Genomic DNA, 15431 nt, shown 5'->3' with positions numbered 1-15431 from the left:
TGCTGAGGTTTCATTTTTGACTTCAAAGTTTAATAAATACATTCAAAGGGGCAATTCACACTCATTTCAAACAAAGAACTTTGCCACCAAACCCATGTTGTTGTTTTTGGAAATGCTTTTGAGATTATTTTCTTCAGTTTGGTATCATACATGTAGGAGTTATGCATAACTACAACAATAGATACACAAACTAAAGACATTACATCAAGTAAATATGTATTTAAATTCAACAACAATAACTAATAATAATATCAACTGTTTTAATAGAACATGCACATTGTTTTAACGTACAATCATTTCCTCGTTTCTTCTCACTCCTGCTCTGTGCCGGAGCGTGGAGTGAGTGAGTGAGTGTTCGGTGTGAGCGAGCAGCCGGCGCCATATTAAAATGCTCCCTCCTCTCCCTCCTCCTGCCTGTGAGACCGCAGCCTTAGCAGCAGCTAGCCGCCAGTCTGCCTCTTACATTCACAGGACTGGACTGAGGGCAACGACGTGATGGAAATTGACTCACTTCAAGAGGCGCTCAGAGGTTATTTCGCTTTACTTCGACATCTTTTGTGTTAATTGACGTCACCGGCTTCATGTGTACTTCCGTAGTGGATACATTTGAGAAACACATGAATTGTAGCTCCGTAGCTAACGCCAGCTAGCCAAGATAACGCTGTTTCAAGAGATGGCTAATGCTAATGTTACAAGCAGTTCCGCGGAAGATGTGAACGCTGGCTTGCTCCCAACACATTAGCCGGGCTGGAGAACTTGCTGACACATTAGGGGCTTCTTTTGATCCAGTCTGGCGCCAGTTTTGCCAACTTGTTCACTGATATTCTTTGGCCGAGCTTCAATCATTGGCCGCTGTCACCGGCTACCTCGCTAAGTGGCTAATGTTAGCAGCCTGCGCCGTTAAACCGTAACTTCCGATGTGAGCCACCAGAGCTAAAGTTAAGCTAGTTCCAGACAGTGAGCGGTGGTTAGCATCCGTTAGCCCCGGTGTGCGGCTAGGCTTATGTAAATAGCCAGTGATAATCAGCCATTGTTGCATTGGCGAGTTTAATGTAGTTGGCAAACAGGTTGTTTTCATGGCAGATAAAGGTAACACTCGTGTTTCTCGGCACTGTTGGTATCTTGACTGGAAGGTCAGGTTGAACCATCTGTGCTGTCTGGTTGAGTAATTAAAGTGAAAATTTACTCACTTTGATTTCTTTGCTCTCCTCAGATTTTGACAAGAAATCAAAGAAGGAGCCGTCTCCTTATTTGGAACAGTTTCTATGTCACATTGCAAAGACTGGAGAGACCATGTAAGTGAACTACACACACACACACTCACACTCACACACTACAGGCCTGATGGAAAGCCTGCCAGAAATTCCTCTCCACACACACACACACACACAACAGTTGAACAGAATTTAGTGTAGGTTTATTGTACATGCCACTTTAATGTCGGTGAAGTTTTTACATGTCACATCCTCAATGTCACGCCTGACTTTGAGTTTTGTCTCAACTCCATTTTCTTTTAGGGTGCAATGGTCCCAATTTAAGACCTACTTCCTTTTCAAATTGGAGAAGGTGATGGACGACTTCAAAGCCTCGGCACCTGAGCAAAGAGGCCAGGCCAATCCAAATGTGGAGTCCATTCCATTTGACGATATGAAGGAGAGGATCCTGAAGATAGTGAAGGGATACAATGGGTACGTACCCAACAAAGACAAAACACTGATATGGCACCAGAACCTGCTTGAGAAGTTTGTATTCCTACTTGCTTCAGGCTGACCTTAACCTGTAACTGCACGATAAAACCAAGTATACCTATCAGTCAGGACATTTAGTATCTCTATCTATCTATAAAAATTGTGGAAAAAGTTAAATATTGTAGCCTCACGGTGTCGCACTCTAATCAGCTCATTAACTCAAATCACCTGCTGAGGTTTCCTGAGCCTTGAAAGCAATTTTCATACACAATTCCATATTCCAACTCTGATAATCGATAATGACACATAACAGTGTATATAGTACGTTTCAAAAAACGACAATGACTGTATTCCCTTAATTCGGTATAATCAAAGTTTTGAAGTGCATGTCAGTGTGCTGAGTGATGCAATCTTTATAGACTAAACATTTTCTTCTAGTCATGTGATAACTCTTGTGCAATGCTTTCATGTGATCATTAATTGACAGCTTGTGAGAGGCGCAGTGTACTAGTCTGGTTCTCGAATTCTTGTTGTCACAGAATATCCTGTCAGGGTTTTTTTTAATCAGATAACCTACTTATAAACTTATTAAACTTTGCTAGTTTTGAAGACATTTTGTAACTTCTGTTGGTTTAGATGACATCACTGTTATTTTGTTTGCTAAAAGCTTGATTCTGTTCTAAGTGACATTGGTAGCTACACAGGAATGTGCTGGTATTGCTTAGACTATTAGCATTCTGGTGTTACTTAAAATGTCGTAGTATGATTAATGGGATACTAGAGACATGGTTTAAAAGGAGGCAGAGGAGGACCACATGATGTTGGAGGGGTGTTTGGAAGGTTGGAATGAGATGAATTTGCTCTTAAAATAACAAACGGCTGGGTAATTTGTTAAAACTTTTTTTTAATGGATGTTTACAAAATATATGGATAATTTATGTTTCCCCTAGTGTGTGCTGTGTTCCATGCCTCAGTACACCAGCATGAAATGAAAAAGAAGAATTCTCTGTTTGTTTTTAGAGTAGCTCTTCTGAATTACAGGTCTTCAAGTTTCCATCTGTTGAGTCTTTCGCTTATTTCTGTATTTCAGAATCCCGTTTACGATTCAGCGCTTGTGCGAGCTGCTTACAGAGCCCAAGAGGAACTACACAGGAATAGAAAAGTTTCTTCGGGGCATAGAGAAGGTAAGTGTGGAGCAAAATTGTTCATTAAACCATTAAAACCCACATCACTAATTTGTTAATGGTTGTTTCCATGTAGAATGTAATGGTGGTCAGCTGTGTGCATCCAACCTCAGAGTAAGTGTGATGTCCAAATTATACATTTATGATGATATAAGTGTACAAAGTGGTTAATGTTGTGTTTGATAAGTTGAACATAAGTATGACTAACACCATAATATAATATCTAAGTATTACTTTTTGGGAATTGTGGTTTCTGCTCAGTAAAAGTTCTATATTCTTTTGCAGAAAAAATGGATGCAGTGCAGTCAATAGGATGAACGGCGTGATGCTCCCTGGCAACGCATCTGCTTTCACAGAGAGGTTGGGCTGGAGGCGACCTTTGTCCCTCCTACTGTAAATTCACCTAAGGTTAAATTGTATTGCATAAAGCGTAATTTTCAGTCAAAGGACTTATTTAGTTAAATTGAGTTTTCTTTTCTTTTCTCTCCCTTGGTCCTCTGTTAGGAAAGTGAATGGCCCAGGAACTCCCAGGCCACTGAACCGACCAAAGGTGTCCCTGGCCAGCTCGCTAGCAGCAAACGGTCTGCCAGACAGCACAGACAACAAAGACCTCACCACAGAGCCAGCAGACGACAAAGAGTCCAGGTACGTGACAATCCGCTGCACAAACCGAAACCAAATCTCTACATGAAACGCAAATAATCAACTGGAATCACATTTATATCACTCGTGTGCGTATCAGCGAGGTGTCGGCATCTGAAGACTCCCCGGGGAGCTCGATGAAAAACAAGCACCAGGACGTGGAGGAGGACATGGAGGCCGAGCAGCACGAGGTGAAGAGACTTAAGTTCACCAAGGAAGAGGACGAGGACGATGACGAGGATGAGGACGACGACGAGGAGCAGGAGGTGGACACGCTGAGACCTTTGCACGCCACAAGCCTCTCGAAAGAGGCAGAAGCCATGGTCCAAGAGAGTGAGGAGAAGGTCGGCTACAGCGTGGAGAGTGAAGCCTCCAGCAGTGCTGCCGCGGAAGACCAAGGTAAAGTAATGGGAGAATATCGCCGTGGAAAGCGGTTGCGTTGGTCAGTTTGCTTTACGTACAGTTGTTGTCACACTGCAGTACAGAGGGGATTGATGGTATTTCTATATGGTATGCAGAGCTTTGAATTGAAGCGAGTCAGAGTTTATAAATAGGAACGTTGTGTAAGAGCCTGAACGGGCTTCTGGACGTGAGCATTCACAGGCGACGTGCACAGATGTACACAGAGGCCACAGCCGCCACTGTCTAGCTGACAACAAAACAACGTGGAAGGCGCCTAGAGTTTGACAGTGTTGTGTGAAGTGTGATCTACCTGGTTAACACGGACACTCAGAAATATGTCATAGCAAACTTCAACATGCTGACAACATGACACGAGCCTTAACACACTTTTCTGTTCTTAATTGTTTGGTAAGTTGTTACTTTGTCAGTTGCACATTCCTTTGTCCAGGTGACACATTTCCAAACATGACCTTAAGCTATGGATATGGTTTGTTTGGCCATTAGTGTATAGTGCTTCCTCCAGATAAGTGGGAGTTTATTCCCAGTAAAAGTCCTCTGGGTTTGTTTGAAAGCTTTGTCACGTAGGATTGGATTGGCTTTGCTCCAGTTGAGCATCAGTTTTTGTGTCACACTGCTAAAAGGAACAGTTTAATGTCATTTTTTTTCTTCTCTGTGTTATTCATTTGTGACACCCGGTCGAGGTGGCGAGTGAATAGGTCACACCCACCCCATCGCCTTCCATTGACCTCTTCATCCTATCGTTCTGCTAGTTAAGAGCACAGAAATGGCAGAAGGTTGTGGGATGTCAAACAAAGTTTTCATCCCCGCATGAAAGGAAGCTCACCAATTTGAGGCTATAACTCATAAACATAAACACTTTCTGTAATGAAAATGCCGCTTACCAGCACGACGCCTCCATCTCGCCGTAGTAATCGGAGACAAATCGGCTAAGCGTAATGTGATTTGCTGTGCGGCGTGATGAACAGACAATAATGGCTCTCGTACCGTGTTCCTCTCCCCGGGCAGAGGGACACGGTGAGCAGATTTTAGAGAAAGATTCTGTCGCGGATAAAATAAAGTGGCGTAAGAAATTGGACACAGAGATGCTGTTACGGCTGTGAAGTCCTCTTGAGGGGAAACATTCACATTACCATAGTTACAGTCAGTCACTCACTTCACTCACCGGCCACACCACCTCCTCCTCCATTCAGTGTGAAAGGATCCTTAAACCCAGTACGTCAATGTTTTGTAGCGGAGTCCAAATAAACCGTAGAGACATTTTCACTTGTCAATCTGAGAGACTGGCCTCTCCAGAAAATGACAGTATCCATCACTTGTCATTTGTTCACACATCTTAAAATGACCCATTATTACTCATCCAGCAAGAAGTGACACTTTCTCACAGCATTGCAAATTGGGAAAAAAGGGTTAGGAAGATGGATTGAAATATAAAGCTTTTCACTTGGTTTGTAAAGAGGAATGAGCTTGAGGTTCACAGTCTGCCGCTTTAGATTCCTGCACCAATGTTTTAACCGACCGACCCGTTGTCCCTCTTTTCCCCCGCAGAGCCGACAAGCAGCACGCAGGCAGAGGCGTGCACGGCCTCGGACCACGAGGCAGAGCAAGCTGAGAGGGAGGTGCCGTGCGGCTCCCAGGACGAGGGCGTCGACATGGATCAGACGGAGCAGCAGGCACCGGCAGGCATGTCGGAAAGCCCCGAGACCAGCAGGGACGGCGAGGAGAGTAACGGCGACCCGGTCAGCAGCAGCAGCAGTAGTAGCAGCAGCAGTGGCAGCAGCAGTAGCATAGAGGATAGCGTAGCAGCGGCCAGAGACGACGTGGCTCTCGCTCCCTCCAGCAGTACGACTGAACCCCCTACAGAGGGCGCCATGGAAAGTGCCAGCTTGAACACTGGGACCAGTGAGGAGCCCATGGAGCAGGACTAGACTGAAGCCCCCCCCCCCCTGCAGCCATGCGTGACCACAAACCAGCTTGTCCTTGAATCCAGCTTGACTGTCACTGGGAATGAGGAGAACTGCACCTCATAGACAAGTTGAACACCTCGTCCCCCTTTTGGACACTCCTCCAAAAAAATGGCTACCTGGCATCGATGTGGGCATACAAATAAATTTTTTCATTTGAAGTTTTTTTAAAACTGGAATATTTTATTGGTGTTCTTAATTCTTTATCATTAAGTTTCCTTCAGATTGTTGGATTGGTTTCAAAGGCCTCGAGTGTCATGGCTAGATTGTTTGTTTTTTTCCAGATGGGGTTGTTGGGATGCTGTGTTCTGCTTCTTTCCTCCTCCAGACATTTGGACGTGATGACAGGAAAGGTAGAGGGTGAGTTTTTGTTTGTTTTGTACTCTTACAAGCCCAGCGACCGTCGGCACCACAGCACCAGAGTCAGAACAAAGCCACACCAGCCACTCGTTGTTTATGAAATGTCCAACATAAGAATGAGCTACTAGCACCATCTGGGCTTCAAGCACACGTACAAGTGTGCTTCACTCCAGCATGGACCTGGACCCAACACCCCTCCGCCACTTTAACACATCATTATTAAATTACTCCTCCATCTTTGTGTGATGGGAGACATTTCTCTCCATTGTGCCCTTAAAATATGTTTTTTTTTTTTACCATATTTTTCAGTTATACACTACCAGTCCCACTGAACAATACTTTGACATGCTACCTTGTAGAGGCATCTTCTGTAAAATTATATATTTTGGATGCTTAGAACCACCATAATTTATATGATCATTTCAACTCAGTTATTTTGGAGTATGTTTTTGTTTTGTCTGCCAGTTGTAGTTTCCAAAACCAGCTGTAAGTACAAAGATGACTTCTGCTTTCTTTGTATCGTGATGTCACCATGTTGTTTCACCGACGGATATCCAGAGCAGTTACTGGTTACAGTTCTACACCTGTTTCTGCAGCTGTACTTTTTGATATTTAGAATTTTAAATTTCTGTAAAGTAGATTTTTGTAGATTGTAATACAGTATGTGTTCACTGCCTTTGTGAAACCATATATAATTGTATAATTTCTGTGTATACTCTGAATGCTTTTGCTTTCAATGCGGTATTCAGAAACAGCAATAAATGTTAACATTTTTATGCTTGTGGTCTTGCTTACTTGATCACAGCGAATGTTCTGAAAAGATGGGAAGTGCGGAAACGGGGAGGGGACAGGCGGAGATTGAGGCGTGAGAATATCCACCAGGAGCCAGGTCGATGAAATCTGAAGTCTTTCACCTGGAGTCGACTGCCTCACTCCCACTGAACTTCACACCGACTTCACCCTTAGATGCTGATGCCACACGGCTGTCCACGTCTGTCAAGAAGCGGTTGGAAACAGTGTGTACTTGCAGACATTGAGCTGCTGTCTGTGCTTCCCTGTTGTCTCTCTGCGATGCTCCCCAAATGTTTGTTTCTGTTGTGTACATGCACCCCCAAAGCCAATGCAAAGAATGCAGTGACAAGCTCCAGTCCTCCTGTTTCATGCCTGGTCACTCCAATCACTGCACCCTGAAATGGATGAGCAGCAACTCCAATATAAAAGTAGAATAGATGAGTTGAGAGAATGGGACTCGACGGACTTCTCTCCCTGCTCTACCCACACCAGATTGGTTGAAATAGGTCATTTAAGTTCGCTAAACAGACCTGATTCAGCTCATCAGCTCAGGTGAAATGGTCTAAACGGGCTCAGTATTGCCTGGTTTGTTTGCTTTCCACTCATTCCTATAAATTAAACTCAACTGCATTCCTCTTGCATCCCAGGTGTAAAATCACTCCATGATTACCAGCGTTCCGGTCCCAAGCTGCAGACGTGGAAACCACCGATGCCACGGTGACGCTTAAAGGCTGATCGTCTGAATTATCGAGGCTGTAAATGTTTATGCTCGTGCTGTTAGTCTGCAAAGTGTTCCTATTAGCTTTAATGACCATCAGCAGGATTTCCTCAGGTCGCATCGCTGCCTCAACTGGTGGCAAATGGCAGTAAAATTAGGGGTACTTTGAGATTTTACTTACATTTCTAAACAATGTCGATTATTAGTATCTTTTTACAATCATTGCGCCGTATAATTGCAGACACAAAGACAAATGGAGGCAGATGAAATGAACAGCTTTGCAGAGGTAATGATGCACGCCTGTGGTCCATATGTTCACAGTGTAATGGTAGTGATGGACAATACAGGATGTGTGTGAAGCATTTTCTGGTGAAGTTTACCAATTCTGATAGATTTGTGTAAGTGAATGTGATATTTTTTTACTTCTTATTAGGTCAGAGGCGTTTGAGTGGGCTCTAATTTCTGCTGCATCTCACAAGTCATGACCTGCTTCACACATGACATTTTGTAAAATCACCTTAGCGCCACTATAAATACTCACAGCAGAGCAGATGTTTGCCTGCTAAATAACCAGGTCTTTGTGGAGCGAGGCCCCCAAAGGGCGTCCTAGTAGACAAGCCTTCATTATTGTCCCTCATCGCCATCTTTTGGCCGATGAAATTTGCTCAGGCTCTCTGAGGAAATAAAGAGCGGATTGCGTAAATCCGTGCGGCGATAAACTGCGGTGATAAACTGTGCAGTGTCAGCTGGGGAATTGAAAAGCAGCTCGACGCCCTATTGAATTTTAATTTGACGCCCCAGCTTCATGAATGGAAGAGGATCAGAGGTGGGGAAAGAACAAAGGTGACCTGACATTTTCACAGGCCTTTTTGTAAACATCAGTGGCCAGCAGCAGCAGCGTCATTAAGGTCCTCACTCTTCATTTCTAACCCCTCAGCAGCTAGATGCTCAAATCGGGTCTTCAGCATAGCAACGTCCTGAAAGTGACTCCTCTCTTTCCTCCACAGCACCTTTATCTAACATTTCAGCCTGATCACCATACATCCTGATACATCAGATTGCTTTCCAGTTGCATTAACGCTTTGAATGAACATGTGCAGTATATGTCTTTAATTGGATGGCATATCTGGCTTGGCACATATCATATGTTAATACATTGTTAATACATTCACGGTCGTTGATATTTACACGCTTGAACATATTTCATCAAGCGGGTTAATCACTTTTTAACTCAGCAATGGTGACATCATCTTTGCATATATTTTGCCCATGACATTATCTCTCGTTGGTTTAAAGCATAGGATTTTATTGTTTTATTTTCCTTATATAGATCCCCCTACGCCCCCCTGGCCCCCCTTATCTATATAAAGGGAGGCGTGAAAGAAAAAGTTTGGGAACCACTGCATTATGACATATGCTGTTGTAGATATGAGTACATACTCGTAATAGTCTGCAGTCTGAGCCCGGGGTGATAACTGTAATGGGATGTGTAAAGCCTTTGATCCAAGTAGTCTGTAAAATAACTATGAAATTAAATTCAGACTCATGGCCCTGGTGGCCCCCTGCAGTCCCGTCATCGGCCCCTGGTGGCCCCTGGCCCCCATTTTGGAAAACCACCAGACCACTGTTTCACATCCATATTGTACTTTCATGCTTCACCATCTGAACTTTTACAAGCACAAAGTGACACTTTGGGCACACTAGCACATAACAAATCAATGGTCCTTCTTTATGATTAACTTGAGCTGAAGGCGAAGCTAATTTAGACTAATTCCTTTAATGCTCCAGAGTCATCGCGTAAAGAGAAAGTACTTATAAGTGTTTGACACACTCTCGGCTCCCGTTTCAGATTTCACTGACGGGATTAAAACAGCAGAAACACATACTGTGTAAAGGAAGAAAGTCATTGTAACTCTTTCAGATGAAGTTTTTAGAGGAAGTTTGCAGACTGAGTGCAGAATGTCCTCCTGTCACTGGGTCAGACATGTAATCTCTGCATCCTCCAATAGAGGGTACTGTTTAGTTTCCAAGCCAGACCAACACATGCTCAGCCTATCGTGAAATCAGAATGCAGACGGAGTCGTGCTGCTGCTCCTGGTGGGTGCAGGCCACGAAACATTCGCTCTGCCCGCTTACACACTCCACTGAGAGGCACAGACAGGCATCACAGGCTCCTTAGAGCTCCACCACTTACTTGTCTCTTTCCTATTGAAAGTATAAGAAAGTGAATATTTGTGAATGAATCTAAGATAGATGACATAACCACCTTTAATGTCGAAATAGATGTTAGTTTCTCCTTCAATGTTGAATATGTGTTGATAAATCAAACAGAATATGATATAAAGCCAATATAAAGACAGACTTTTATATTATTACAGTGAGATAAGATGTGGAAATAAAGATTATTTATCATACAAATTCATGGTGCAGCCGTGTTACAGACGTCAGCCTTCTCTGGATCTGCATCTATTCTATATCTGTTGCAAACACGTCAGCAACATTTTCGTCTCGCCTTATTTGTTGCCGTACAGTGAGCCCTGTCGGAGCTGAAATTCTAAGATTGGTGTCATTCTTATCCATGAACCGCCAAAATGTTCACAAATGGCAGATTTTGCTACGTTGAATAAAATGGATGGAGAAAAAAAAAAGCTCCTGCCAAAGAAACGCAGACAGAGAAAGGTTGATGTAAACGTCACCGTCTTGTTTCAGTGTCTCTTGGCGGAAAATTGGCGATGTGATCCAGGACAGGATTGTTCCTGGTCCATCATGTGGCACACAGCAGAGTCAAACATTCCAAACTACTCCGACAAATGGCAAACATCACTACTAGAGTGCGGGAGGCTGTTCGGTGTATTGGAAGGCGTGGAAAAGTCGGGTAGAAAACGTATTTTTCCACTCCGCGCCTATAAATGTGGGCCGTGGGGAGGCACCACCAAAAGAGGCCTGCGGACAGACTTCACTGGAGCCGCGTAGTAAAGTCTGGCGAGTGAGAAATACTGTGCAATGTTATGAAACGCTCAATGGAAAAAAAAGTAGACTAACATTTTTATGATGTCCAGACTCTGAGGGTTTCTCGAGTGGATTTAACGTGGCTGTGTGGGGGCGGTGCCGTCTGTGGGCCTCCATCACACGTGGATGCTGTTTGAATTTCCACTTCTCTGTCAGAGTGGCATCATCACAGAGAAACACAGACAGAGACTGGTTTGATTTAGCTGTTCTATTCCTGTCACTGCCCATCAGCGCTCCTTCACAAATCTGACAAACACGGCATGTTGGGAAATTCTGATGACGTGACATCAGACGAAGTGGAGGAATGTGTGGTTAGCAATAAAAAAACGCCGGGGCCCCCAAGGCACGTTATGATGCATTGGGTCTTAAAGTAGTACGCTATATATTAGTGCCATTTTGTTATAATAACCTGGAAAATCTAATTATTGTGAGAAGATCTGATTTGAACACAATCAGAACAATTGTAGGCACTAGAATCCTCTCCTCTCCCATTTAGCCTCTGAGGTAAGATTACACTCGATTGCACAGCTACATTTAATAAAGCTGCAACTGAGGGCAAAGTTTGATCAAAGTCAAAAGTCTCAAACTCAAACTTTTACTGAAAAGTGACAAAAAGTAGAGTTTAATGGCCTTTTTTTTCTTCATCAAATGCCACAAAATGCAAGTTCTATTAATATTCAATCCATGTACTGAATTTGCAACTATTACAGAGACGCTGAGATTTTCAAAGTGAGCGACTTCATTAGTGTTTGGACGTTGGGATTATGACCTTTGGACAAGTTCGCCACCCTCTAATGAAGTACGCTAATTGACTTTACTTACTGTGTTGGCAGAGCAGCGCTGCGTCTGCTTTCCCCCCAACCACTCAGGCTAATGGGCCTGAAGGGTCTTGTTTATGACAGCGCAATGCTTTTAGAGGCCATTTTGAGGGATGCGACCTGCTCTTTGCGTGCCGTTGTAAAAAGCGTGAATGGGAGACTAATAAAGGTGCAATTACAGCAGGTTGTGTGTGTATGTGTGATACCAGCAGAGTGTGATTGTATATTTGCCGCTGAGGGGGTGGGTTGATGCTTTATGGTGGTAATGGGTGGTGAGGCCACCATGGACTTGCACACACACACACAGACACACACACACACACACACACACATTGCTGCTACCTGTCGAAGCAAAAGCTTATATAATTCTTCTGGTCAGTTTTTATGCTTTGCAGTTGAAGTCTTGAAGCAGAAGTATAAATAATTAAAGCACTGACATGAACAATTTGAATGAAATAAAGCGAGCAGTCATTTATTTAAGGCCTTCAGACTTTGGCGATGGCCACTTAAGCGGTATTGATTAGATTTTCAGTAGTAAGGACATAAAATTGAAATGTAGCTGGTGAGATCGTCGTCAGCTGTGGATGAATGGAAGCGGCTGCTGTGGGCGGACAGAAACACAGTTCTTTTATAGCAACAATAGCTCTTTACTATACAGTATATCAACAGACAGGAAATCACGCTCATTGCACAATAAGCTCATAACACAGCCAAGGGGTCTGGACACCGGCACATTATGAGGCCGAGAGCTGCAGTGCTGTTCACACGTCACAGCACAGAGTTTATACATGGAGGCGATCGGTGTAGATAGTAAATATTTTAGTATCAACAACTAAATTGTTACTGCAGAGCTTTTGATATATGGGGATTTTGCTGAAGAACCTTCAGGCTGACCTAAACTTAGCGTAAACACACACACACACACATTAAAATTCAAGTGTTTATAACATTTATGGTTTATTTCTATTCTATTAGTAAAAAAATATGTTGTTTTCTTTGCATTGTGTATTCCCAGTAAGATCAATCAAGCTGATGTTGGTTACAACGAAAGTAAAAGAAACAACCACAATAGAAAGTTTGATTCGAAGGACCTGGAATAAAATATGGGATTAAAATGAATGTCAGCAGTTTTTACAAATTCACTTTTCACATGGACACTAAGCTCACACACACATACACTGCATGCATGCATTTCCGCTGTGTGACAAGAAGATTGCGCTCATGAATGTACGTCAGACGCACAATACATCAAAGTGTCATTTGCTAATAATTACCATAGTTTGAGCACCAACAACTGAAAATTGTGTCTAAGCGAAGTCGTTAAATTGTGCTGGTATCATGCAGAGACTGAACTGTCTTCCTCCAGTGGTGATCAATACGAGTCCCTTGGGCAACGGCTTCAAAATTGAGCAGCAGTTCAGATTTTTACACATGTACTCACATTTGCTGCATGTTTGCCCGTGTAGTTGTAATCAATGGCCAAAAAAAGTAGTTCTGCCATTTCGGGAATCATTGATTACACAGAACCATTGATTTGATGGGTGAACTCAGAGGATGCAGCAAAATTGCGATTTATCACTTTAATTCTTCCTTCATCTCATCTAACGTTGCATCATCAGATTGCAGAATCAGCTCTACCTCAGAGCTCTGCAGCAGCCCTGGCATCGCTCACACGACCTGCAATGACATGTCTCCACATCCTTTCAGTGGGCCTGCCATGACACTGCTGCACTTAACACTTCATGACGGAGGTGTTATCCAGCGCTGAACTCTGCAGAGTCTCTTTGAACAGAATCGGTGAGCTAAACCCATTGGATCCACATGGGAGTTGTGGTTATGCAGAGGATGACTGCACATCTTTCCCTCTTTTTCTCCCTTTCCTTGTTCTCTTGCCGCCATCCTGCTGACTAAAGCCTATAATTTAGAATGTGTATAATGGATAAATTAGCTGTCAACCAATAAATCTGCGGAAAAAAGAGGCAAAGAGGTTTATGCGATCTGACCCAAGAAAGTCCACTGTGAGAATAGTTGTGCAGTGAGGGACGAGCTGTGGGAGGACGGACGGCTGTGAGTTATGGCTCTGCTGGGCCATAAACAAAACACAACCATAGAGGCCTTTGAACCTAACAAGACCACGCAAGGGTCAAATACGTAGCCACAGACATTTACGTGTCTTTGGCATTCACAGAGTCAGTCCCCATTCTGTGTTCTTCTCATAAATGTAAAGAAAACTGTAAACAGGAGACAAGAAAGTTCCAGAGAAACATGCAACGTGGACATGATATGATTTTGTATGAGTTTTTCTATCATACAAATGAATGCATTACTTTCACGATTGTCTAGATGTGCTCAACAGTGAACACGCCTCCCTTGTGCTTCACTAAAACAATTACCGCCATCATGAAGGTTGCTTGGATTACAATGACTCACTGCAAAAAAAGAGTGTGAAGAAGTTTTGCAGTTCAACCAAAAGGGCGACAATCAGAGGTCCATTGTTACACTAAGATATTGGCAAATTGTGTCAGTTTGGTGTCATATTTAAAAAGCAGCCATGTTCCTGTCTGACCTCTGCCATGGCTAAAGAGGAAACAGGAGACGACACGCACGTTGTTCCAGCCGACAGCACACTGGCTGCCTGTTCCGACCTTTAAGTCAAAGTGCAAAGAAATGACTGAAGGACAGCCACACAGAGCCAACGGTGAGAAGCTTCTCCACTAAACGCTTTTCTCTCAACACTTTGATGGTCACTGAGATTGAATAGAAGAACGTGACTTTCAAATCGTGCCGTCATGTCAGACTACATTACACTTTCACATGACCGATGCTCAGAATGGTTTAGATCGACAGAACAGCTGGCAACATTTCAGCTCCTTAAAGTTTGAGGAATAATTCATTCTCTATATCAAACCAATACTTTTATTGTATCAGCAAATGGAGAAATCTTTCCTCAACTGTTACTTTCTGACATGAATACAGGCACTCTGATGTATCACGTTCCATCACTGACAAATGACGCTTTTGATGACCTGCTTTACTCCAATTTACAGTTCAGGTTGTGCGATTTAAGGCAGGGATATCAGAACCTCTTAGTTTTGTGTGTATTTTGATCATAATTTACTGCAAAAACACAATATGTGCCCGCATTCTTTCCTGCCATCCATCACCCTAATATCTCCACGTGGCTCCATCCTGCACTTGTGATAAATCAGAACAGGGTTTGGATTTTATTGTTCATTTTATGATACATTTAGTTACCTTGGGAGGGTTGCTCATCCGTCCTGGCTGTCAGGTATGAATTCACAGCAAACATATTGAGGATTGGATTGATAAAATGCTATAAAACAAGGCAAAGGAGTCACATTATTGAAGACGGTGCCCCGCAGAAGACAGGGTTGTCTTTTATCGCTGCCAAGTTTGATACTGTTGCTGGAAGAGATGAAGTCAGTGGTGATATAGATAACAATCATTTATGCTTCTGGACAGAGTGTGCATGGGGTTAGTTTGGTGTCTGGCCTCACTTGTTGAAAGGATATATAGAATATGCTGATATTGTTTCACTAAGATTGGTGTCTTGGTTTCGGGAAAAACGGAAAAGCGTCGGCAATGTCTTTCAATGTTAAGAAAATCTGCACCCTAAAAACAGAGAAAAATTATAAAGACTAAAAAAACATTATTTATTGGGTTAAGATGGGAAGCAACTGCAGTATGAGTATTCTGTGATGTTGAGTGGTGATGCAGAATAGTCCAAGAAAACACAAATCAAAGTTCTAAAGTAAATATAGCATTATATATATATCTCCTTCCTTGTCCGAGACATGGGCTTTTCAAGTTTTCGC

At 43.0% G+C, this 15431-nt stretch overlaps 1 protein-coding gene across 1 annotated transcript; it reads left to right on the top strand.

Annotated features, from left to right (window-relative positions):
* The first annotated feature begins 360 nt into the window (after nt 1-360).
* ppp4r2b (protein phosphatase 4, regulatory subunit 2b) lies at nt 361-7032 on the top strand. Its single transcript, XM_076141242.1, has 9 exons — nt 361-529; nt 1214-1295; nt 1518-1688; nt 2779-2872; nt 2949-2986; nt 3158-3232; nt 3377-3517; nt 3615-3913; nt 5483-7032. Exons 1-9 carry the CDS (start codon nt 496-498, stop codon nt 5860-5862), a joined length of 1314 nt encoding a protein of 437 aa, XP_075997357.1. The 5' UTR covers nt 361-495; the 3' UTR covers nt 5863-7032.
* Nucleotides 7033-15431: the final 8399 nt, after the last annotated feature.

The sequence above is a fragment of the Genypterus blacodes genome, unplaced genomic scaffold (assembly GCF_046128005.1).
Source record: "Genypterus blacodes isolate CSIRO-AG114 ecotype Tasmania unplaced genomic scaffold, CSIRO-AGI_Gbla_v1 ptg000017l_1, whole genome shotgun sequence".
Lineage (NCBI taxonomy): Eukaryota > Metazoa > Chordata > Actinopteri > Ophidiiformes > Ophidiidae > Genypterus > Genypterus blacodes.
Note: the sequence above shows the minus strand (reverse complement) of the source record. Positions and strands in the feature narration are given on the sequence as shown.